The following is a 25,383-nucleotide window of genomic DNA, read 5'->3' as shown; positions in this document are numbered from 1 at the left end:
CTAGTTTCCCAGGGACCCTGTACCTGCCAGAGGGAGGGCCATAGCTCAGCTGTCTCTCTGTCCTCCCAGGTATGGGAGTGTGTCAGCTCCCAGGGGAGTCCAACTATGTGAGCTTTGATGGCAGTAACCATTCTATTCCCGACGCCTGCACTCACATCCTGGTGAAAGTGTGCCACCCCGCCATGGACTTGCCCTTCTTCAAGATCAGTGCAAAGCATGAGAAGGAGGAAGGTGGGACTGAGGCTTTCCGCCTTCACGAGGTCTACATTGACATCTACGATGCCCAGGTGACCCTGAAGAAGCGCCACCATGTGTTGGTGAGCAGGGTGTGGCAACCGGGGTTGGGAGGGAGTGCTGGGGAGGGGACTCCAGTCCCTCCTCCTACTGACTGTCACTGCCCTTCTGTTTAGATTAACAGCAAACAGGTCACCCTCCCCGCGATCTCCCAGATCCCCGGGGTCAGCGTCAAGTCCAGCAGCATCTACACGATTGTTAACTTCAAGATTGGCGTGCAGGTCAAGTTTGATGGGAATCGTCTCTTAGAGATTGAAATCCCCACAACCTACTATGGAAAGATGAGGAAAACATCTGGCTCTGTTCACAGGGTAGGCAGCACCAGGAAGACTGGTGGGCGGCAGGGGTGGGAGGCAGTGTTCACATCCTGCCTGCCCAAAGAGGCCACTCCTCGGGATGGAGCAGGGCAGCAGAGGAGTGTGCCTCTGTGTAGGATAGATGACAATGTTCCCAGGAAAAACCACTCTCAGCTGGGCATGGTGGCTCATGCCTGTAATCTCAGCACTTCGGGAGGCTGAGGCAGGTGGATCATCTGAGGTCAGGAGTTCAAGACCAGCCTGGGCAACATGGTGAAACGCTGTCTCTACTAAAAATAATAATTAAAAAAAATTAGCCAGGCATGGTGGTGCATGCTTGCAATCCCAGCTACTCGGGAGGCTGAGGCAGGAGAATCGCTTGAACCCCAGAGGTGGACGTTGAAGTGAGCCAAGATTGTGCCACTGCACTCCAGCCTGGGTGACAAGAGCAAAACTCCATCTCAAAAAAAAAAAAAAGGAAAAGAAAGAAAGAAAAACAGGTCTCGTGCTTCCCCAGCACCGAAAAACCACTCTGCCCTCAGCACCGAAAAACCACTCTGCCCCCAGCACCGAAAAACCACTCTGCCCACCCAGGTCTGCGGCGTGTGTGGGAACTTCAATGATGAGGAAGAGGATGAACTGATGATGCCCAGCGACGAGCTAGCCCAGAGTCACAGCGAATTCGTGAATGGTTGGAAAGATAAGGACATTGACCCAAGGTAGTGGTCCCCTGAGACCCTGTAGCTTTTCTCTTTTCCATCCCTCCCTTCCCGCTTCCCATCACTCTTCCCCCTTCCCCCTTCCCCCTTCCTTCTTTCACTGAGATGGTTTCACTCTGTCACCCAGGCTGGAGTGCAGTGGCATGATCTTGGCTCACTGCAACCTCTACCTCCCGGGTTCAAGCCATTCTCCTACCTTAGTCTTCTGAGTAGCTGGGATTGCAGGCACCTGCCACCATGCCTGGCTAATTTTTGTATTTCATAGCAGAGATGGGGTTTCACAATGTTGGCCAGGCTGGTCTCAAACTCCTGACCTAAGGCAATGTGCCCGCCTCGGCCTCCCAAAGTGCTGGGATTATAGACATGAGCCAACCCTTCTAGCTTTTCTTTTTCATTTTTTTCTTTTTTTTTTTTTTTTGAGATGGAGTCTTGCTCTATAAGCCAGGCTGGAGTGCAGTGCCACAATCTTGGCTCACTGCAACCTCCACTTCCTGGGTTCAAGCAATTCTTGTGCCTCTACCTCCCGAGTAGCTGGGATTACAGGTGCATGTCACTATGCCCCATGCTCGACTCGGCTAATTTTTGTATTTTAGGTAGAGAAGGGGTTTCACTATGTCCAGGCTGGTCTCAAACTCCTGAGCTCAAGTGATCTGCCCACCTCAGCCTCCCAAAGTGCTGGGATTCCAGGCTAGAGCCACCTCGCCTGGTCACCCCTCTAGCCTTTCATAGCAACGTGACATGGGGAGCTAGACTATAGGGTACACCTGGGGCAGGAAGACCAGAATGTTTATTTTTTCTTCTTCTTCAGTTTTTTTTGTTTGTGTGTTTTGAGACAGAGTCTTGCTCTGCCACCCAGGCTACAGTGCAATGGCATGATCTCAGCTCACTGCAACCTCTGCCTCTTGGGTTCAAGCGATTCTCCTGCCTCAGGCTCCCGAGTAGCTGGGATTACAGGCACGAGCCACTATGTCTGACTAATTTTTTTATTTTTAGTAGAGATGGGGGTTTCATCATATTAGCCAGGCTGGTCTCGAATTTCTTGACCTCAAGTGATCCACCCACAATGGCCTCCCAAAGTGCTGGGATTACAGGCCAGAATGTTGCTTTGTGTGTCTGATTTGAGGGTGATGGCTTCTGGACATTTTGGGGTGATGTGTGTAATTGATCCATCTCAAGGCTGCTAGAACCCAGTTAGAGAAATATGGAAGTCTTCCTTTCCTTACTTGGAAACCTTGGAGGAGGGGCAGGAGCAATGACTCATGCCTGTAATTCCAGCACTTTTGGAGGCCAAGACTGGAGGACCACTTGAGGCCCCGAGTTTGAGACTAGCCCGGGCAACACAGCAAGACCCCATCTCTACAGAAAAAAAGAAAAGAAAAGAAAAATAACCAGGTGTGGTTAGTCCTGGCTACTCACGAGGCTGATGCAGGAGGATCCCCTGGGCCTGGGAGATTGAAACTGCAATGAGCCTTGATCATGCCGCTGCACTCCAGCCTGGGCAACAGAGCAGGAAGGAAAAAAGAAAAGGGAACCTGGAAGGAGACAAGGCCAATGGAAGTTGGCCAAAGCTCAGACCAGCTTCCCTGTGAACACCAGAGGGATTAGGAGGGTGAGGAGTCCCTGAGAGCTCTCTCTGGGTCATTTGGGAGCACCAATAGGGCCAGGTGTGGCAGCTCAGGCCTGTAATCTCAGCACTTTGGGAGGCTGAGGCGGGTGGATCACTTGAGGTCAGGAGTTCAAGACCAGCCTGGCCAACATGGTGAAACCCCATCTCTATCAAAAATACAAAAATTAGCCTGGCTTGGTGGTGGGCACCTGTAATCCCAGCTATTCAGGAGGCTAAGGCATGAGAATCACCTTAACCTGAGACATAGAGGTTGCAGTGAGCCAAGATTGCACCACTGTACTCCAGCCTGGGCCACAGAGTGAGTTTCTGTCTCCAAGAAAAACCAAAAACAAAAACATTGGCCAGGCGTGGTGGTGGGTGCCTGTAGCCCCAGCTACTCAGAAGGCTGAGGCAGAATAGCTTGAACCTGGGAGGGGAAGTGGAGGTTGCAGTGAGCCGAGATCACGTCATTGCACTCCAGTTAGCCTGGGCGACAGCAAGACTCCCTCTCAAAAAAAAAAAGAAAAAATTCGTGTCGTAGCAGGGGGACAGCTGTCCCTAGATTGATTCCTTTCTTTTTCCTTCAGTTGTCAGAGAAACTCCTGGTGGATGAGCAGCAGATCCCAGCGGAACAGCAGGAGAACCCGAGTGGAAACTGCAGGGCTGCCGACCTCCGCAGGGCTCGGGAAAAGTGTGAGGCAGTGCTGCGGGCTCCCGTGTGGGCGCAGTGCGCCTCTCGCACAGACCTCACACCCTTCCTGGTGGGCTGTACGAACACCTTCTGTGAGTTCGGAGGTCTCCACCACGCCCTCTGCGAAGCTCTGCAAGCCTTCGGGGCCGCCTGCCAGAGCCAGGGGCTCAAGCCTCCACTCTGGAGAAACAGCAGCTTCTGCCGTGAGTGTGCCCCGTGGTCACCCCCAAACCACTCCCAAACCCCATTTCCCTCTCTGCTTCCCTGAGAACTCTGTCACCCTCCTTCCCGTTTCCTCCTGATTCAGCCCTCATTGACTATTTGACGAGGACTATTTTTTAATTAATTATTTATTGATTGATGTAAATTTTTTTGCCAGACGTGGTGGCTCACACTTGTAATCCCAGCCCTTTGGGAGGCCGAGGCAGGTGGATCACAAGATCAGGAGATCAAGACCATCCTGGCTAACATGGTGAAACCCTGTTTGTACCAAAAGTGCAAAAAAAACTTAGCTGGGTATGGTGGAGAGCGTCTGTAGACCCAGCTACTCGGGAGGCTGAGGCTGAGAATCGGTTGAACCCGCAGGCTGAGGTTGCAGTGAGCTGACGTCATGCCACTGCACTCTAGCCTGGCAACAGAGGGAGACTCTGTCTCAAAAAAAAAAAAAAAAAAAAAAAAATTGCTGGGCACAGTGGTTCATGCCTGTAATCTCAGCACTTTGGGGGGCCAAAGTGGATGGATCACCTGAGATCAGGAGTTCAAGACCAACCTAGCCAACACAGTGATACCCCGTTTCTATAAAAAACACAAAATTGGCCGGACACGGTGGCTCACGCCTGTAATCCCAGCACTTTGGGAGGCTGAGGTGGGCGGATCACTAGGTCAAGAGATCGAGACCATCCTGGCCAATACGGTGAAACCCTGTCTCTACGAAAAATACAAAAAAATTAGCCGGGCGTGGTGGCACACGCCTGTGGTCCCAGCTACTCGGGAGGCTGAGGCAGATGAAGCACTTGAACCCAGGAGGCAGAAGTTGCAGTGAGCCGAGATTGCGCCACTGCACTCCAGCCTGGTGACAGAGCAACACTCCGTCTCAACAAAACAAAACAGAAAAACCCACAAAATTAAGCCGGGTGAGGTGGCTCATGCCTGTAATCCCAGCACTTTGGGAGGCCGAGGTGGGCGGATCACGAGGTCAAGAGATAAGACCATCCTGGTCAACACGGTAAAACCCCGTCTCTACAAAAAATACAAAAAAATTAGCCGGGCGTGGTGGCAAGTGCCTGTAGTCCCAGCTACTTGGGAGGCTGAGGCAGGAGAATTGCTTGAACCCAGGAGGTGGAGGTTGCAGTGAGCCAACATCCCGCCACTGCACTCCAGCCTGGTGCCTGGTGACAGAGCAAGACTCTGTCTCAAAAAAAAAAAAACACCACCACAAAATTAGCCGGGTGTGGTGGCCCACGCCTGTAGTCCTGGCTACTTGGGAGGCTGAGGCATGAGAATGACTTGAACCTGGCAGGTGGAGATTGCAGTGAGCATTGACCCTCCAAAGTGCTGGGACTACAGGCATAAGCCACCTCACCTGGCTTTTGAGAAAGATCTCGGCACTGCAACCTCCGCCTCCTGGGTTCAAGCCATTCTCGTGCCTCAGCCTCCCAAGTAGCTAGAACTACAGGCATAGGCCACCACACCCGTAATTTTTGTGTTTTTATGGAGATGGGGTTTCACCTTGTTGGCCGGGGTGGCCAGAAAGCTTTCTTCTTTCCTCCTGGCAGACAACTGGGCAAACTTCTGTAGCATTTTACTTAAAAAAAAAAAAAAAATTACTGAGATTATTCCCATAGCATACTATTCACTCTTTTTTTTTTTTTTGAGACGGAGTTTCGCTCTTGTTACCCAGGCTGGAGTGCAATTGCGCGATCTTGGCTCATTGCAACCTCCGCCTCCTGGGTTCAGGCAATTCTCCTGCCTCAGCCTCCCGAGCAGCTGGGACTACAGGCACGCGCCACCATGCCCAGCTAATTTTTTGTCTTTTTAGTAGAGATGGGGTTTCACCATGTTGACCAGGATGGTCTCGATCTCTTGACCTCGTGATCCACCCGCCTCGGCCTCCCAAAGTGCTGGGATTACAGGCGTGAGCCACTGCGCCCGGCCTATTCACTCTTAAAAGTGCCTTTTAGCTGGGTGCGGTGGCTCATGCCTGTAATCCCAGCACTTCGGGAGGCCGAGACGGGTATTGGAAACTACCCTGGCCAACATGGTGAAACCCCATCTCTACTAAAAATACAAAAAATTAGCTGGGAGTGGTGGAGGGCACCTGTAATTCCAACTACTCGGGAGGCTGAGGCAGGAGAATCACTTGAACCTGGGAGGCGGAGGTTGCAGTGAGCTGAGATCACAACATTGCACTCCAGCTTAGGCAACAAGAGTGAAACTCCATCTCAAAAAAAAAAAAAGTGTCTTTTAGTATTTTCATAAAGTTGTGCAACTATCACTACTATATAATTCCAGATCCTTTTACAATTTAAAACAGGAATTTTGTAGAGATTTTTTTAATATGTAACACATTCACAGGATTCAAAAACTTATAAAGGATTAAAAATTTTAAAATACTTTTAAAATATTAAAAAACACCCAGTTGGTCAGGTGCAGTGCTCATGCCTGTAATTCCAGCAATTTGGGAGGCTGAGGTAGGTGGGTGGATTGCTTGAACCCAAGAGTTTGAGACCAGCCTGGGTAACATAGTGATACCCCATCTCTACAAAAAATTACCAAACTAGCCAAGTATGGTGGTTCATGCCTGTGGTCCCAGCTACTTGCGGGGCTGAGGTGGGAGGATCACTTGAGCCCGGGAGGTCGAGGCTTCATTGAACCATGATTACACCACTGCACTCAAGTCTAGGTGACAGAGTGAGACCCTATCTCAGAAAAAAAAAAAAAATCTCCCCCCAAAACCAAAAAAACAGATAACCAGTGTATGGTCTCCCTCCCACCCTCATCCCATGGGCCCGCTTCACGTCTCAGTATTTTTCTCCAAGACCATTTATTTATGCATATACAAACAAATTCAAATTTATATTCTTGGCTGGGTGCAGTGACTCACACCATAATACAAGTACTTTGGGAGGCCAAGAAGCTTGAGGCCAGGAGTTTGAGACCAACCTGGGCAATATAATGAGACCCCTGCATCTCTACAAAAAAAAATTAAAAAACAAAAGACAAGAAAGCTATATGCTTTGTGCTTTTGGAGTTTTGCCAATCTGAGAAGTGAAAAACAAGTCTTTTTTTTTTTTTTTTTTTTGAGATAGAGTCTCACTCTGTCATCCAGGCTGGAGTGTGGTGGCATGATCTTAGCTCACTGCAACCTCTGCCTCCCAGGTTCTAGTGGTTCTCCTGCCTCAGTCTCTGAGTAGCTGGGATTACAGGTATGTGCCACCACACCTGGCTAATTTTTGTATTTTCAGTAGAGACAGGGTTTTACCATATTGGCTAGGCTGGTCTTGAACACCTGACCTCAGGTGATCTACCTGCCTCAAGCCTCCCAAAGTGCTGGGATTACAGGAGTGAGCCACCTCACCCGGTCATGAAAAATGTCTTAATTTGAGTTATTATTATGAATGAAGTTGGACGTTTTTTCATGTGCTTAGGAACGCTTTGAATTTCCCTTTCTGTAAACTATCTGCTCATATCCGGTTGCCATTTTTACACTGAGTCGTTGGGTCTTTATTGAACTATTTAATGAAAGTCCTTTTCTATTATGGAAAATAGACCTTTATTAGTGCTCCGACTTACACAAATTTTTCCAGTCCTTTTTGTTTTCATCTTTTGACTTTTTTTTGTCATGCAGGAAAAAAAAATTTTATGGGGTCAAATATGTTAATCTTGTTCTACGTCTTCTCCATCTTGAGCAATAGCTATAAATGCTAGCCCCACAGAAGCTACAAAAAAGTTTGCTGATTCTTTGCTCTAGAAATGTTGTTTGTTTGTTTGTTTGTTTGAGACAGAGTCTCACTCTGTGACCCAGGCTCCAGTGACTCGATCTCAGCTTGCTGCAACCTCTGCCTCCCGGGTTCAAGCAATTCTCCTGCCTTAGCCTCCTGAGTAGCTGGGATTACAGGCATGCACCACCCCTGGCTAATTTTTTTGTATCTTTAGTAGAGATGGGGTTTTACCATGTTTGCCAGGCTGGTCTCAAACTCCTGTCCTCAAGTGATAAGATGTCCTCAGCCTCCCAAAGAGCCACCCTGGCCTGCTTTAGGACTTTTATGGTTTCATTTTTTTATGTTTAAGTGGGTTATTTTTGGTGTATAAGTTTTTGATGCATGAATATTTATCCTGGTATGTAAAATGAGGTATGAATCAACCTTGTTTTTATTTTTCTCCAGAAGGCTAGCCAGCTATTCCAACATTATTGAATGACGAATCTGTCTTTGCCCAGGGACTGAGATGCCACAATTTATCATATACTAAATTCCTGTATATATTTGGATCCATATCTGAGCTTTATCCTCTGTTCTGTCTGTCCATCTGTATCTGCATGTAGCAGTAATACAAAGTTGTAATCACTAAGAGGTTAAAATGAGCTTTGGGCCCAGCACAGTGGCTCACACCTATAATCCCAGCACTTTGGGAGGCTGAGGTGGATGGATCACCTGAGGTCAGGAGCTCAAGACCAGCCTGGCCAACATGGTGAAACCTCATCTCTACTAAAAATACAAAAATTATCTGGGCATGGTGGTGCACGCCTGTAATCCCAGGTACTCAGGAGGCTGAGGCAGGAGAATCACATGAACCCAGGAGGTGGAGGTTGCAGTGAGCCAAGATCGTGCCATTGCACTCCAGCCTGGGCAACAAGAGCAAAACTCTGTCTAAATAAAATAAAATAAAATAAGTGTTGACTTATGGTAGGGACATTCACTACTCATGGCTCTTTTTTTTAAGAGATTTCCTGGCTTTTTTGGTTTGCTTATGTCTTCAGCTCAACTTTGAAATCATCTTGTCCTATTAAAAGCACACACTCATATAAAATACTTTTGCAGCCAGCTGCGGTGGCTCATGCCTGTAATCCTAGCACTTTGGGAGGCCAAGGCGGGAGGATCCCTGAGGTCAGGAGTTTGAGACTGGCCTGGCCAACATGGTGAAATACTGTTGCTACTAAAAATATAAAAATTAGCCAGGCATGGTGGCGCATGCCTATAATCCCAGCTACCTAGGAGGCTGAGGCAGGAGAATCACTGGAACCTGGGAGGTGGCGGCTGCAGTGAGCCAAGATCACTCCTGGGCATCAGAGAGAGACTCCATCCTCCCCACCAAAAAAAATACTTTTGGTATATTTTATTGAGATCACATTAAATGTGTACATTCACTAAGGGAGAAATAATATCACTGTGTTGCTGAACCTTCCTATCCATGAACATGGTATGCATTTCCATTTGTTCACACTATTTTTGCTTAAGGGCCTTTCTTTAACTCCCCCAACAGAATTAATACCTCCCTGCTCTGTGCCTCCATCTCACCTTGTATACTCTTGCGTGTGAACCCACCTACTGATCATGCACATCAAGGTCATGCTGCAGCTGCTGTGTCACCTTTGTCCCCCATGCTTACTTGGGAGAGCCATTCTTGTTCCTTTCTTTACCCAAAGCCTGGCCACAATCCACACTCAGTAAATGTTTGCTGAATGAATAACAAAAGAAAAAAAAATCTCCCCGAGCCTTGTTGGTCATCCATCCATAGCCTGGTTTCTACAGCCCTTGCCTATAGGGTCCAGCCCTACAGGGTTCTGTGAACCCCTGCCTGTTGGTGCCTAACAGCAGGCACTTAGCCAGCACTGGTACTGCCCCACAGCCAAGGTGCCCTCTAGCAGCCCTTATGTGGGCGTGACAGAGGGCTTAGAGCATCTTGCCTTAGGATCACTTTGTTCACAGTGTCACCTCAGTTCCATGCTTCGTAACCCAATAATCATTAATAAAATAAAGTGTATATTGAGTATCTATCTTTATGATTATAAGTGAGTAAACTATAAGATTATATATGATTATATAAAGGAATAACTATGTGCCTACATTTCTAATTCTTTTCTAAATCAGTATTTATATGGGAACAGACTGAAGCTTCAGACCCTTGCCCCGGCACTTGCGGGGTTTCCCCCCTACATCTGCCCACCTTGGCCCCCTCTGACCCTCTCCGCCGACCCACTGTCTCCTTCACCCACAGCTCTGGAATGCCCTACCTACGGCAGCTACACCAACTGCCTTCCCTCCTGCTTACCTTCCTACTGGGACCTGGATGGCTGGTGTGAGGGCACCAGAGTCCCCTCTGCCTGTGCCAAGGGGTGCATTTGTCAGCCCGGCTATGTGCTGAATGAGGACAAGTGTATCCCCAGAAGTCAGTGCAGCTGCAAGGATGCCTATGGTGGCTCCATCCCTGTGAGTAGGGATGGGAAATGGGAGGACTGGAGGCAACGCACCTGAAGGGTGGTGCTTTCTCCTTTTCCCTGCCTCTCTCAGCCTGGGACACCCATGACTTGACAGCTGGCCTTGGGGTGCAAAGGCTGCTGTGGGTGACGCATTGATCTCCAGCCAGGTCTGGGCTGATGGCGCATGGCTTGGGTGTATCTGAGGAATCCACCCAAACAAGCAGCACATGGCATGGTATAGTGGAAGGACCATGCCTCATTTCAGGCTGACCTAAGTTTGAATCCTGATGGTGCCACTGATGAGTCAGATGACATCTATTATCTCAGTTTCCTCACCTGTAAAATGGGTTTGTAGTGTCTCTTTCACAACATATGTAAGACACCAAGCACAGTGGTTTTTTATTTGTTTGTTTGTTTGTTTGAGGCGGAATCTCCCTCTATCACACAGGCTGGAGTGCAGTGGTGTGATCTCTGCTCACTGCAACCTCTGCCTCCCAGGTTCAAGCAATTCTCCTGCCTCAATCTCCTGTGTAGCTGAGATGACAGGCAAGCACCACCAAGCCTGGCTAATTTTTGTATTTTTAGTAGAGACAGGGTTTCACCATGTTGGCCAGGCTGGTCTTGAACTCCTGACCTCCAGTGATCTGCCCGACTTGGCCTCCCAGAGTGCTGGTATTTACAGGCGTGAGCCACCTCACTTGCCCCGCACAGTGTATTTTGGATGTCCAATTGGCACTGTGGCTGCCTCTGGCCAGCATCAATTAAGCCATTCAGATGGTGGACTAGGCTGCTGGGGTAAGAGGAAGGAGAACCGGCACTTTTCTCCTCACTTTCTCTTTTTTTTTTTGAGACAGAGTCTCGCTCTGTCACCCAGTCTGGAGTGCAGTGGCGTGATCTTGGCTCACTGCAACCTCCACCTCCTGGGTTCAAGCAGTGCTACTGTGTCAGCCTCCTGAGTAGCTGGGATTATAGGTGTGTGCCACCATGCCCAGCTAATTTTTGTATATTTAGTAGAGACAGGGTTCACCATGTTGGCCAGGCTGGTTTCGAACTCCTGACCTCAGGTGATCCATCCATCTTGGCTTCCCAAAGTGCTGGGATTACAGGCGTGAGCCACCACACCTGGACCCTTTCTTACTCTCTTTCTCTTCTGGTGACTTCTACAGCCGGACAAGAGCTGGGTCTCCAGTGGTTGCATAGAGAAGTGTGTTTGCACAGCAGGAGCCATTCAGTGCAGGGACTTCCGATGCCCCTCTGGATCCCACTGCCAGCTCGGTTCCGACAACAGCAACAGCAACTGTGTCTCAGACAGTAAGGGGAGCGACCAGGGTGGGTGGAGAGGGGAGCACTTGGGGCCAGGGCAGAGCTGGGGGAAGAGGCAGGCCGGTAGGGGCTTAGCCTGAACCCGCGCACAGGCAGGGTTTGGGGCGGGTGACTGAATCAGGAGGTCTGGTCTCCAATCTGGCTTTTGCCAACTCTGTGGCCATTTGCCAGGTCCTGATCCCCTCTGGGACCCTGCACCTGTAGGGCAAAAAGAGGGGACTGGTCAAAGAGATCCTCCAAGGTTTTCGTTTGCTTGTTTGGTTGGGTTTTTTTTTTTTTTTTTTTTTTTTGAGTCTCACTCTGTCGCTAGGCTGGAGTGCAGTGGCGTGATCTTGGCTCACTGCAACTTTCGACCCTCTGGTTCAAGGAATTTTTCTGCCTTAGACTCCCAAGTAGCTGGGATTACAGGCACTCACCACCACGCCCAGCTAATTTTTTTATTTTTAGTAGACATGGGGTTTCTTCATGTTGGCCAGGATGGTCTCTATCTCTTGACCGCTGAGCTGGGGGAAGAGGCAGGGCAGGAAGGGGTTTAGCCTGAACGGCGGGCGACTGAATCAGGAGGTCTGGTCTCCAATCTGTCTCTTGTCAACTCTGTGGTCATGTGCCAGGTCCTGATCCCCTCTGGGACCCTGCCGGCCTTGACCTCCCAAAGTGCTGGGATTCCAGGCATGAGCCACTGTGCCTGGCTGCTTGTTTGTTTTTTGAGACTGGGTGGGTCTTGCTCTGTTGTCCATGCTGGAGTGCACTGGCACCATCATATAGCTCGCTGTAACCTCAAATGCCTGGAATCAAGTGATCCTCACATCTCAGCCTCCCAAGTAGCTGGAACTGCAGGCATGCACCACCACACCCAGACAATTTTTCTATTTTTTTGTAGAGATGGGGTCTTGCTACGTTGACCAGGATGGACTTGAACCCATCTCAAGTGTTCCTCCTGCCTCGGCCTCCCACAGTGTTGGGATTACAGGCATGAGCCACTGTGCCTGGCCTCTCTAAGGTTTTTAATCGGCCCAGGAGAGGGAGAAAGTTGAAGATCAAGGATCCAGGGAGGCTGGGCATGGTGGTTCATGCCTGTAATCCCAGTACTCAGGAGGGCGAGGTGGAAGGGTCACTTCAGCGCAGGAGTTCAACACCAGCCTGGCCAACATAGAAAGACCCTGTCTCTACAAAAAATTTTAAAATATTAAAAAATTAGCCAAGTGTAGTGGCTTGTGCCTATAGTCCCAGCTACTTAGGAGACTGAAGCAGGAGAATTGCCTGAGCCCAGGAGTTGGAGGCTGCAGTGAGCCATGATTGTGCCACTTGCACTTCAGTCTGGGTGACAGAAGGAGACCCTGTCTCAAAAAAAGAAAAAATAAATAAAAAAGAGAAAAGAAAGGATCCAGGGAGCCTAAGAGGGTGGCCACAGGGGACGTCACCTTGGGGGAGTGACTTTGGGGACCATTACACCTGGGCAGGGTCCCTTCTCACTCTTTTTGTTTTTGTATTTTTTGAGATGAAGCCTCACTCTGTCACCCAGGCTGAAGGGCAGTAGCGTGATCTTGGCGCTCACTGCAACCTCTGCCTCCCGGGTTCAAGCAATTCTCCTGTCTCAGCCTCCCAAGTAGCTGGAATTACAGGCACACACCACTGCACCTGATTAGTTTTTGTATTTTTAGTAGAAATGAAATTTCTCCATGTTGGCCAGGCTGTTCTCAGACTCCTGACCTCAGGTGATCCACCCGTCTCTGCCTCCCAAAGTCCCTGGATTACAGGCCTGAGCCACCACACCCAGCCCCTTCTCACTGACTTCTTGGCAGAGTCTGAACAATGCTCAGTCTACGGGGACCCCCATTACCTCACGTTTGACGGCTTAAGCTACCGCTTCCAGGGCCGCATGACCTATGTCCTGATCAAGACTGTGGACGTGCTGCCTGACAGGGTGGACCCCCTGCTTGTGGAGGGACACAACAAGATGGATCCACCCGGGAGCTCCATCTTCTTGCACAAGGTGATTACCAGCGTATATGGCTACAAAGTGCAGTTCCAAGCTGGTCTGGAGCTTGTGGTAAGTTCTGGGCCTGGGCCTGGTGGGTATGGGGAGGCAGCTGGACCAGGTAGGCCACCTGGAGGAGGAGAAGTCAGGGGTCCCTGTTCCCTGGGACGTTGGTGGCAGGGGCGGGCGGGTTGTAAAATGGGAGTCAGCAGGACACAGTGGTTCATGCCTGTAATCTCAGCTACTCAGGAGGCTAAGACAGGAGGATCACTTGAGCCCAGAAGTTCAAGACAAGCCTGGGCAACATGGCAAGATCCCACATCTCTGCAAAAAATTTAAAATGAGCTGGGTATGGGGGCGCACACCTGTAATCCCAGCTATTGGACAGTCTGAGGCTGGAGGATCGCTTGAGCCCTGGAGTTTGAGGCTGCAGTGAGCCAAGATCTTGCCACTGCACTTTAGCCTGGGTGACAGAGAGAAACGGTCTCAAAACCAAAAACAAATCCAACAACAAGCTCACTGCACATGGGGAGGCAGCAGAGGCTGGCAAGAGACAAGAGGAAGAGAGGAGGTGGAGGAGGGCAGAGCATGAGGTGTATGAAGGTCAATCCCAGGCTGAAGAATCAGTGGCATCCACTACACCAATGTGGGTTTGTTTTGTTTTGTTTTGTTTAGACAGAGTCTTACTCTCCGACCCAGGCTGGAGTGCAGTGGCACCATCTCAGCTCACTGCAACCTCCGCCTCCCAGATTCAAGTGATTCTCCTGCCTCAGCCTCTCGAGTAGCTGGGACTACAGGCGTGCGCCATCACACCTGGTTAATTTTTGTATTTTTAGTAGAGACCAGGTTTCCCCATGTTGGTGAGGCCGGTCTCGAGCTCCTGACCTCAAGTGATCCATTCCTCTCCGCCTCCCAAAGTGCTGGGATTACAGGCGTGAGCCACTGTGCCCAGCCTCACTGCACCAATTTTTTGCAAGGAAGGACTTGGGCTGGGAAGGGGGCAGACCTCACAGAGGCTTCTGCCACGTGGAATAGCAAAGCCCCCACATTCCCCTGTCTTCACAGAGACGTATGGACATGCCTGGGAAAAGCAAAGCCCAGGCAGGAGAGGTACCAGGTCAGGCAGATTCAGCCCTCCATGCCGCTCCTGTCTTCCCTCTTTAGGTCAACAACCAGAAGATGGCCGTCCCCTACAGGCCAGATGAGCACCTGCGCGTCACCCTGCGGGGCCAACGGCTCTACCTGGTCACCCACTTTGAGCTGGTCGTCAGCTTCGGTGGAAGGAAAAATGCAGGTAGCGGAAACAGGGCAAAGAAGAGCTGAAGGGCCATTTCTGAGAAGGGGTAGGGAAAATCCTAAGACAGGCAAATCCTGGTGAGAGGACCTCTGCCTGGATGTGGGGCACCTGGCTCCAGAGGAGGACCAGCAGGAGGTGGAGTGAGGCCAGTTGGAGGGCAGAGGGCAGAGCCTTGGTTGGGTGCTGCGGCACCGGCCTGTAATCCCAGCACTCTGGGAAACTGAGACATGGGATTGCTTAAGGCCAGAAGCTCAAGACCAGCCTGGGGAACATAGTGAGACCCCCGTCTCTATAAAAAAAATTTTTAAGGCCAGGTGTGTGGCTCATGCCTGCAATCCCAGCATTTTGGGAGGCCAAGGCGGGCAGATCACCTAAGGTCAGGAGTTCAACACCAGCCTAGCCAACATGGTGAAACCCCATCTCTACTAAAAATACAAAAATTAGCTGGCCGTGGTGGCAGGTGCCTCTAATCCCAGCTACTCGGGAGACTGAGGCAGGAGAATCAATTGAACCCAGGAGGTGGAAGTTGCAGTGAGCCGAGATCATACCATTGCACTCCAGCCTGGCAACAAGAGCAACTCTGTCTCAAAAAAAAAAAAAAAAATTAAAATGAGCCAGGTGTGATGGTGTGTGCCTGTAATCCCAGCTTCTGGAACTGGAGAGGCCAAGATGGGAGGATCGCTTGAGCCAGGCATTCGGGACCAGCCTGGCAACATAGCAAGACCCCATCTCTGCAAAAAATCAAAATAAAAAATTAGCTGGGTATGATGGTGCACACCTGTAGTCCCAGCTATTGGAGAGACCAAGGAGAGAGGATTACTTGAGCCCAGGAGTTGGAGGCTGCAGTGAGCCATGCTTATGCCACTGTACTCCAGCCTGGGCAATAGAGCAAGATACTGCTTTTAAAAAAAAGTTAATTAAAAAAAAAGAGAGGGTCGGGCTTGGTGGCTCATGCCTGTAGTTCCTGAACTTTGGGAGCCCAAGGTAGGTGGATCACTTCAGGTCAGGAGTTCTAGACCAGTCTGGCCAACAGGGTGAAACACCATCTCTACTAAAAATACAGAATTAGCCGGGCATGGTGGCATGTGCCTGTATTCCCAGCTACTTGGAGGTTGAGGCACAAGAGTCACTTGAATCCGGGAGGTGGAGATTGCAGTGATCTAAGATTGTGCCACTGCACTCCAGCCTGGGCAACAGAGTGAGACTGTGTCTCAAAAAAAAAAAAAAAAAAAAAGCGAGGAGTCTCACTTTTGGGGGCCCCCTTCCTCCCTCAGTGATCTCCCTACCCAGCATCTACAGGGGGCTCGTGCATGGCCTCTGTGGGAACTATGATGAGAACCGCAAGAATGAGATGATGCTGCCCAGTGGTGCCCTGACCCAGAACTTCAACACATTCGGCAACAGCTGGGAGGTGAAGACCGGGGACGCCCTCCTCCGATTCCCCAGGTGTGTGGCCTGGAAGGGATGCAGCTGGGGAGATGAACAACTCTGCGCCCAGTGGCCGCTGGCCCTCCTGTCCTCAGCAGAGGATGAAACTCCAGGGAGAGGGTGCAGAGACATCTGGATCCTCCTGATTCTGTCATTCCCTCTCATCTGACTGTGGGGGCACCCACTCAGTGGAAATCCCAGTCTGTGCCCCCACCCTACCCTCAGCCTGCCTTCCCAGTTCTTCTTTTTCTAAAAATCTTTCTTAGAGACAGGGTCTTGCTCTGTCGCCTAGACTCGAGTGCAGTGGTGTGATCCTAGCTCACTGCAACCTCTGCCTCCCAGTTTCAAGTGATTCTGCTGCTTCAACCTCCCAAGTATCTGGGTCTACAGGTGCCCACCACCATGCCCAGCTAATTTTTATATTTTTAGTAGAGATGGGGTTTCACCATGTTGGTCAGACTGGTCTCGAACTCCTGACCTCAAGGGATCCACCCACCTCAGCTTCGGCCTCCCAAAGTGCTGGGATTACGGGTTTGAGCCCCAATTGTTCTTCTTTCTTTTTTAGAAAAATCTTTTTTAGAGACAAGGTCTTCCTCTGTTGCCCAAGCTAGAGTGCAGTGGTGTGATCTCTGCTCACTGCAGCCTCTGTCTTCTGGGCTAAAGTCATCCTGTTGCCTCAGCCTCCCGAGTAGCTGGGACTACAGGCAGACACCACCACACCCAGCTAATCAGTTCTTCCCTCACTTCACCTTCATTGTGGCCTCACCTGACCCTGTGGCTGTCTCTGTTGCAGGGCTGTACCAGCGGAGGAGGAGGGACAAGGGGCAGAACTAGGCTTCCATGTGTCTGAATGTAGCCTGGAGCAGCTGGCGAGCAACAGCACCCAGGCCTGTAGGGTGCTGGTGGACCCCCAAGGCCCCTTTGCTGCCTGTCACCAGCTGGTGGCCCCAGAGCCCTTCCAGGAGTGAGTCATGGGCCCAGGACTTGTGGGAATGGCCCAGGTACCTGCTCTGATCTTTCCCTGGGACCTCCTGCCAGCTTTCTGACCCAAGCTCTGTCTGGTTCACTCCTCCGTTCTCCCTGTGGCCTCGTTTCCTTGTGACCCTCCCTGGACACCGACTGATGTCTTTCTATTTGGGGTTCCAGGCTCTCTTTTGCAGGGGTGGGTCTCCTAGCCTCCCTAAACCTGACTGCGCCCTTCCTGTCCCCTCTCCACCCCAGGCACTGTGTGCTGGATCTGTGCTCTGTTCAGGACCCCAGAGAGCAAGAGGAGCTGTGTTGCCAGGTCCTCAGCGGGTACGCCATCCTCTGCCAGGAGGCGGGTGCTGCCCTGGCCGGCTGGCGGGACCACACCCTCTGCGGTGAGGCACTGCCCCTCCCCTCTGCTGTCCACCTCTGCTGAACTCTCTTCCCACCATTGCCTCATCTCCAGCTGTCTTAGTCCCAGCCTCCCTCAACTTTCTTAGTCCCATGTCCAAGTCAGTACAACCTGCAGCCTGACTCCTTCTCTGACCCTACCTGGGAGCCTCCCGACCCCATTCCCCATCCCATTCCTTCCTGCCAGGGTCCACCTTTGCTCAGCCAGTTCCTTCAAATGCTCTAATGTTGCAGACAAAAAGACCCTGGATAGGCTGGGCATGGTGGCTCACACCTGTAATCCCAGTGATTTGGGAGGCCGAGGCTGGAGGATGGCTTGACCCCAGGAGTTCAAGGCTGCAGTGAGCCATGACTGCACCACTGCACTCCTGGGCAGCAGAGCAACATCCTATCTCAAAAAAAAAAAAAAAAAAAAAAAAAGGCCAAGCACGGTGGTTCACACCTGTAATCCCAGCACTTAGGGAGGCTGAGGTGGGCAAACCACAAGGTCAGAAGTTTGAGACCAGCCTTGCCAACATAGTGAAACCCACTCTCTACTAAAAATACAAAAAGTAGCTGGACGTAGTGGCAGATGCCTGTAGTCCCAGCTACTTGAGGGACTGAGGCAGGAGAATCGCTTGAACCTGGGAGGCGGAGATTGCAGTGAGCCAAGATTGCACCACTGCACTCCAGTCCGGGTGACAGAGTGAGACTCCATTAAAAAAAAGAGAGAGAGAGAGAGGGAAAGGAAAGAAAAAGAAAGAGAAAAAGAAAGAAAGAGAAAGAAAGAAAAGAAAAGAAGGAAGAAAAGATGAGACAGGCTGGGTGTGGTAGCCCACACCTGTAGTCCCACCGCTTAGGGAGGCTGAGGCAGGAGCATCAGTTGAAGCCAAGAGTTTGAGACCAACCTGGGAAACATAGTGAGACCCCATCTCTATAAAAATTTCAAACAAATTAGCTGGGTGTAGTGGTGCATGCCTGTAGCTCCAGTCACTGGGGAGGCTGAGGTGGGAGGATCACTGGAACTCAGGAGTTGGAGGCTGCAGTGAGCTGTGATCACACCACTGCACTCCAGCCTGGGCAACAGAGTGGGACTCCGTTTCTAAACAAAAAAAAAGGAAAAAAAGACCCTAGATGAAGCCGTGATGTGTTCTGGCTTCCTGCCTGTAAGCATCTCTGAGTTTTATTAGGTGACCTTGCCCCTGTTTGGCCTGCCCAGCCCCAGCCAGCTTCTGACCATGACTCTACCCCCAACCATGGAGTGCCCAGCAGGTACCATGTACCAGAGCTGTATGACGCCCTGCCCAGCATCCTGTGCCCACCTGATGGACCCTGGGGACTGCGAGGGCCCCTGCGTGGAAGGCTGCGCCAGCATCCCAGGCGACACCTACAGCAGCACCCAGAGCCTCCCGCTGGCTGACTGTGGCTGCACCGGCAATGGCATCTACTACCAGGTCCGGGCTGGCAGTGGGAGGCCCCGGGGAGCAGAGGTGCCAAGGGGAGCCAGACCAGGGATGGAACCGGAGCGTCTCCTCCTGGCCTTTCCCTTTTCTAGCTGGGTGACATCTTCGTGACCGAGGACTGCTCTCAGCGCTGCACCTGCGCCAGCTCGCAGATCCTGCTTTGCAAGCCCTTCAGCTGCAGAGAGGGGGAGGTCTGCATTCTGGGGAACCACACCCGAGGCTGCTTCCCAGATGAACCTGCACCCATGCTTGCTTCCAAGCTGCCCCATGCCCTGGAGCATCCATGCACCAAGGATCATCCCCTCCCTTTCCTTGGGACTCTTCCACATTGATTTCAGGATGTCTGTCCCTGCCTTTGTGGAGAGGGACAAAGGACAAAGATCTCCCGTTTCCTGAGCATCCATGAGCTGCTGGATCCTTTCCTAGCCTGCCTTCCTGTTCCTCCTCCAGTCCTCACTTCAGTCCTGGTGGTTAGCACAGCACTCCTATTTTATATGTAACAAACATGGAGTGCGGCGAGGTTCAGCCATGTCCTGCCGGGTGTAGGGGACTCCTGCCTGTAATCCTGGCATTTTGGGAGGTGAGATGGGAGAATTGCTTTGAGCTCAGGAATTCAAGATCAGCATGGGCAACAGAGGGAAACATCGTCTCTACTAAAAATTAAAGAAAAAAAAAAGCTGGGTGTGATGGTGCATACCTGTAGTCTCAACTACTTGGGAGGCTGAAGTGGGAAAATCACTTGAGCCCAAGAGATTGAGGCTACAGTGAGCCATAATTGTGCCACTGCACTCCAGCCTGGTGACAGTGAGATCCTGTCTAAAAAAAAAGGAGAAGATGCCGGGCAAGGTGGCTCACGCCTGTAATCCCAGTACTTTGGGAAGCCGAGGCAGGTGGATTACAAGGTCAGGAGTTTGAGACCAGCCTGACCAACATGGTGAACCCTGTCTCTACTAAAAATGCAAAATTAGCCGTGCATGGTGGCCCATGCCTGTAATCCCAGCTACTCAGCTACTTGAGAGGCTGAGACAGGAGAATCGTTTGAACCTGGGAGGCGGAGGTTGTGGTGAGCCGAGATCCCGCCATTGCACTCCAGCCTGGGCAACAAGAGTGAAACTTCCTCTCAAAAAAAAAAAAAAAGATGGGGCCGGGTGTGGTGGCTCACGCCTGTAATCCCAGCACTTTGGGAGGCTGAGACGGGTGGGTCACAAGGTCAAGAGATCAAGACCATCGTGGTCAACATGGTGAAACCCCCTTCTCTACTAAATATACAAAAAATTAGCTGGGCATGGTGGCGCGTGCCTATAGTCCCAGCTACTCAGGAGGCTGAGGCAGGAGAATTGCCTGAACCCAGGAGGTGGAGGTTGCGGTGAGCCGAGATAACGCCATTGCGCTCCAGCCTGGGTAACAAGAGCGAAACTCCGTCTCCAAAAAAAAAAAGAGAGAGAGAGAAGAGAAGGGAGGAGGGGATGGGAGGGGAGGAGGGGAGGGGAGGAGAGGAGAGGAAAGGAAGGAAGAGAGGGGAAGGGAGAGGAGAGGAGGGGAGAAGGCGGGAGGAAGGGAGGAAAGGAGGGAGGGAGGAAGGAGTTTTGAAGGAAAGAAGTTTCCCCAAAACCCAGGGGTAGTGAGGCAGGGTTGGGAGCCAGGCTGGCTGGCTCCTGGCCAGTCTCTGGCAGCTGCTGCTTTCTCCCCTGGCGTCCCAGCCCCCAGTCAGTCCTCCCCTGAGGTGGGAGTGTCCTCTCAGGGCCCCTCCCACAACCCTCTCTGTCCTGCAGAAAGCCCCTGTCTGCAGAACCCCTGTCAGAATGACGGGCAGTGTCGGGAGCAGGGAGCCACCTTCACCTGCAAGTGTGAAGTTGGTTACGGAGGAGACCTCTGTACAGAGCCTCGAGATGTGCCACCTCCCAGAAAACCAGGTACATCCAATGCCCTGTACCCTCGCAGCATGTCAACCTGTCAGCCAGGCCGACAGCCACCACAGAATGATTCTATGTGTATTACATTCACATATAGAATGATATCTATTATAATATATGTTATAGATATTATATATTGTTATGTAAATGTATTAATGTTATATATTATATAACATAATTATATATTATATATTTTATAGATATTATATATTAATATATGTCATGGATATATTATAAACATAATATCAATTCATAGATGTAATGGACAATATATTATTAATATATTAATATGTTATCTATTAATAAATGTTTATATATTATATTATTATAGTAGGAATCATGTTATAATATAATCCCTAGAAATTAGCAGGACAAGCATCCTCAAAAAACCAATCCTGGCCAGGCACAGTGGCTCCCACCTGTAATCTCAGCACTCTGGGAGGCCGAGGTGGGCAGATCACCTGAAATCAGGAGTTCAACAGCCTGATCAATATGGTGAAACCCCGTCTCTACTAAAAATACAAAATTTAGCTGGGCGTGGTGGTTCACACCTGTAATCCCAGCTACTCTGGAGGCTGAGACAGAAGAATCGCTTGAACCTGAGAGGTGGAGATTGCAGTGAGCCAAGATTGTGCCACTGCACTCCAGCCTAGGCAACTTAGTGAGACTCCATCTCCCCCCACCAAAAAAAATCACAAAACTTAACTGGGTGTGATGGCATGTGCCTATAGTCCCAGCAACCTGGAAGGGAGGCTGAGGCAGGAGGATTGCTTGAGTCCAGGAGTTCAAGACTGCAGAGAGTTACGATCACACCACTGCACTCCAGCCTGGGCAACAGAGCCAGACCCTGTCTAAAAAGGCTTATGGGAAACAGAAAACATTGCAAGAGGTGGGGGTGGCACTAAGGCCTTGGAGTCCCTGGAGGTGAGAGCCTCCTGGAGGGAGAAGCGGACACACCTAGCGATTTAGAGAGATGAGGTCCCTTTGGGTAGCAAGCGATGTCCAAAAGGGAGTGCCCCTGAGTCCCCACCCTTCCTGTCTCACATCCCTGCATCTCTTCCCTGCACCCAGAAGCATCTAACCCAGTGGCCATCCTATTGGGACTGCTGGTGCCTGTGGTGGTTGTAGTACTAGCAGTGACCGGAGAGTGCATTTGCAGAACGAGGAGGAAGAGGTGAGTTCTGGGAAGGGGAGAGGAAGGGCGGGTAGGGTGTGCAAACGGGGGAGCAGCCGGGCCCGTAAAGGGCTACTTGGGGAACCATGTCTGTTCCCCTCCTCCTTCTAGAGAGAAAACGCAGAGCCAGGAGGGAGATGGACTGGCCAGGCTGGTGGACACAGGTGAGAACCGACCCCACAGCCTGGGGCCTGGAGTCTCCTCTCCTCTCACACACGGTTGTCTTGCTTTCTCCTCAGATATTGCTCTGGACTGTGTCTTTTAAATTGCTCGGTTGTGAGTTGTCTTCAAACAAGAAGATTGAATAAATGTATGTATTTGTTTATTTGAGACAGGGTCTTGCTCTGTTGCCCAGGCTGGAATGAAGTGGTGCGATCAGAGGTCACTGCAGCCTCGACCTCCTGGACCTCCTGCCCCGGCCTCCCAGGTAGCTGGGACTACAGATACACGTCACCATGAGAGCTAAATTTTATTTTTTTTGTTTTTGTAGAGACGAGGTGGGGGTCTCATTATGTTGCCCAGGCTGATCTCAAACTCCTGGCCTCCAGCGATCCTCCCGTCTTGGCCTTCCAGAGTACTGGGGTTTACAAGCATGAGCCAGGGCATCTGGCCAAAAATATTTATTTTTTTTTTGTTTTTTTTTGTTGAGACAGAGTCTTGCTCTGCCACCCAGGCTGGAATACAGTGGCGTGATCTCTGCTCACTGCAATATCCGCCAACTGGGTTCAAGCAATTCTCCTGCCTCAGCCTCCTGAGTAGATGGGATTATAGGTATGTACCGCCTCACCCAGCTAATTTTTGTATTTTTAGTAGAGACAGGGTTTCGCCACATTGGCCAAGCTGGTCTCAAACTCCTGACCTCAAGTGATCCACCCACCTCGGCCTCCCAAAGTGCTGGGATTATAGGCATGAGGCACCATGCCCAGCCCAGAATTATTTATTTTTGAGATGTGAATGTCTACATGATCATGGTGCAGGAGGTTGGGTCTCGGAGGGAGGAAAATGAGGGAGAAAGGCATGTGGAGGCCTAGGTAGGGCTGGGTTCTGTGCAAAATGAGGTGAGAGGAGCCTAGGTTGAGGTGAGGGTGTTGTCCCTTAGAGAAAGCCACATGGGGGTGGCCCATTCAGTCCTGCGGACATCACTAGAGGAGACAGAAGGAGCAGGTGGGAAGCAGCCCCAGACCCTTGGCTTCTGATTTAGGAGAAGACTTCACCCCAGGAATCTGAGTTCTTAGAGAACGTGGCCTCTGGCTTTCCACCAAGGTGATTCTGAGAACTTGTACATGTCAAGTAGAGGCTAAGGCTGGGGAATATGGCTTTCTCTTTCTTTTCTTTTCCTTTCCTTCCTTTCTTTCTTTCTTTCCTTTCCTCCCTTCCTTCCCTTCCTTCATTTCTTTGTCTTTCTTTATTTCTTTCCTTTCTTTCTCTTTCTTTCTTATCTCTCTTTTCTTTCCTTCTTCTTTTCAGGGTCTTGCTCTGTTGCCCAGGCTAGAGTGCAGTGGTACACTTATAGCTCATGGCAGCCTTGACCCCTGGGGCTCCACTGATCCTCCCACCTCAGCCTCCTGACTAGCTGGGACTACAGGCATGCACCACTACACCTGGCTAATTTTCATATCTTTTTGGAAGAGAGGAGGTCTCACTATGTTGCCCAGGCTGGTCTTAAACTCCTGGGCTCAAAGAGAACATCCTGGCTCCACCTCCCAAAGCACTGGGAATACAGGAGAGCCACCACACCCAGCCAAATGTGGCCCTTCCTTCCTTTTTCCCTCTCTTCCTGCCTTCCTCCCTCCTTACCTCCCTCCCTCCCTTCCTCTCTTACTCCTTCGTCCCTTCTACTTTTCCCTCCTTCACTCCCCCGCTTCTTTTTCTTCTTTCCTTCCTTCCTTCCTTCCCTTTCTCTTTCCCTCTTTTCCCCTCCCTCCCTCCTTTCCTCCCTCCCTTCCTTCCTTTTTTAGAGACAGGTGCTTCCTCTGTTGCCCAGGCTGGAGTGCAGTGGTGCGATCTCAGCTCACTGCAACCTCCTCCTCCTGGGTTCAAGTGATTCTCCTGCCTCAGCCTCCTGAGTAGCTGGGATTTCAGGTGTGCACCACCATGCCCAGCTAATTTTTTTTTTGCATTTTTAGTAGAGACGGGGTTTCACCATGTTGGTCAGGCTGGTCTCAAACCAGGTGATTCCCTCTGCCTTGGCCTCCCAAAGTGCTGGGATTGCAGGTGTGAGCCACCACACCCAGCTTAGAAATGTATTATACTCTATGATCATCCTCTGGGATGACCAGCCCTTGGGGTCCCACCTTCATGGAAGGAAGCAAGATCCAGCCTGGGTAAGGAAAGGGCCCCAGGAAGGGAGAGTCCTGTCCAGCGAGACTCTCCCTTGCCCTAGCAGGGAGAGCACTCACACTGGAGAGCTGGATGTGACAGGAAGGCTCAGGGCAGCCTGGAGTTGGATTGGATCTCAGGGGGTTTCCGCAGCCCCCTGCCCTCACCTCAGCTCCCTGCACTGGGTCTTCACTCTTGGCCTCTCTGCTGTGCCTCTGAAGTGCCCCTAAAGTTTTCTTCTTCCAGCTATCAGCTCTCTAGGACATTGTATCTAGCCCCGATGTCTGGTTGGGAGAGGAAGAGGGTGGGTCTGGGCAGCATCCTCTGAATGGACCCCAAGTCCCTCCCACACCTCCTTGAGGGTACAAAACATGGGTGATGTGTCACCAAGGGAAGTGGAGACAGAGGACTCAAGAGCCCGAGGAACTCCAGAAGAGGGTTGTAGAGTTGGGAAATTGAGGACAAGCCTCCCTGGGCCGGGAAGGGTCCAAGCTGATTTGGGATCCAGCATTGACCCATACATGTCAACAGGGGGCGACTGAAGTGCAGAAATAGAAAAGGCCCATTGGGCCGGTAATCCCAGCACCCTGGGAGGCTGAGATGGGAGGATCCCTTGCCCCAGCAGTTCAAGTCATTCCACTGCATTCCAGCCTGAGAGACAAAGTGAGACCCTGTCTAAAAAAAAAAAGAAAAAGAAATGGACCAGGCTAAACCAGCCTGATCCTTGTCAAGACCTGCAGGTCTCAGCAGGGGAGGCCAGAAAGATCCCCAGAGGAAAGGACACAGAAAATGGTGAGAAAGAAAAGAAATCGAGGTATTTAGAGTGGGGATTGACCCTGTCTTCCTCTTCCTATTTGGGAAGAAGCTGGGGAAAAACACGAGGTTCCCCTCCCCTTCCCAAGAGGCTGGGAGAACCTGCCTGGGCAGCATCTTGAATGGGGGAATTGTCCTCGGTCCAGCCATGTGTGTGTGCGCGTGTGTGAATGCATGTGCCTGTGTACACAAGTGGGGGGGGGTCCCTTCTTCCCTTCCCCCACAGCCAATGCAGACACTCTCCCCAAATTGCCTCTAAATCTACCTCAGCTGTCAACATCTGGCCCCCATCTGT

The 25,383-nt window shown here is 51.0% G+C and overlaps 1 protein-coding gene across 1 annotated transcript in view; it reads left to right on the top strand.

Moving 5' to 3' along the window:
• The window catches only part of ZAN (zonadhesin), a 63,083-nt gene extending 40,862 nt beyond the window's left edge, over window positions 1–22,221 (top strand). The window contains 19 exon segments of the mRNA XM_064376342.1: window positions 70–317; window positions 411–596; window positions 1,185–1,309; window positions 2,702–2,706; window positions 3,510–3,809; window positions 9,823–10,034; window positions 11,191–11,335; window positions 13,150–13,397; window positions 14,490–14,619; window positions 15,897–16,068; window positions 16,844–17,014; window positions 17,272–17,346; window positions 18,661–18,814; window positions 18,816–18,860; window positions 18,962–19,097; window positions 20,639–20,782; window positions 21,857–21,956; window positions 22,068–22,120; window positions 22,196–22,221. Of these exon segments, the coding sequence (XP_064232412.1) occupies window positions 70–317; window positions 411–596; window positions 1,185–1,309; window positions 2,702–2,706; window positions 3,510–3,809; window positions 9,823–10,034; window positions 11,191–11,335; window positions 13,150–13,397; window positions 14,490–14,619; window positions 15,897–16,068; window positions 16,844–17,014; window positions 17,272–17,346; window positions 18,661–18,814; window positions 18,816–18,860; window positions 18,962–19,097; window positions 20,639–20,782; window positions 21,857–21,956; window positions 22,068–22,120; window positions 22,196–22,221 (2,675 nt within the window).
• Window positions 22,222–25,383: the final 3,162 nt, after the last annotated feature.

The sequence above is a fragment of the Aotus nancymaae genome, unplaced genomic scaffold (genome assembly GCF_030222135.1).
Source record: "Aotus nancymaae isolate 86718 unplaced genomic scaffold, 86718_ANA_hifiasm-v0.15.2.pri h1tg000015l_0, whole genome shotgun sequence".
NCBI lineage: Eukaryota > Metazoa > Chordata > Mammalia > Primates > Aotidae > Aotus > Aotus nancymaae.
The sequence above is the reverse complement of the archived record's forward strand: the minus strand, read 5'-3'. Positions and strand labels throughout refer to the sequence as shown.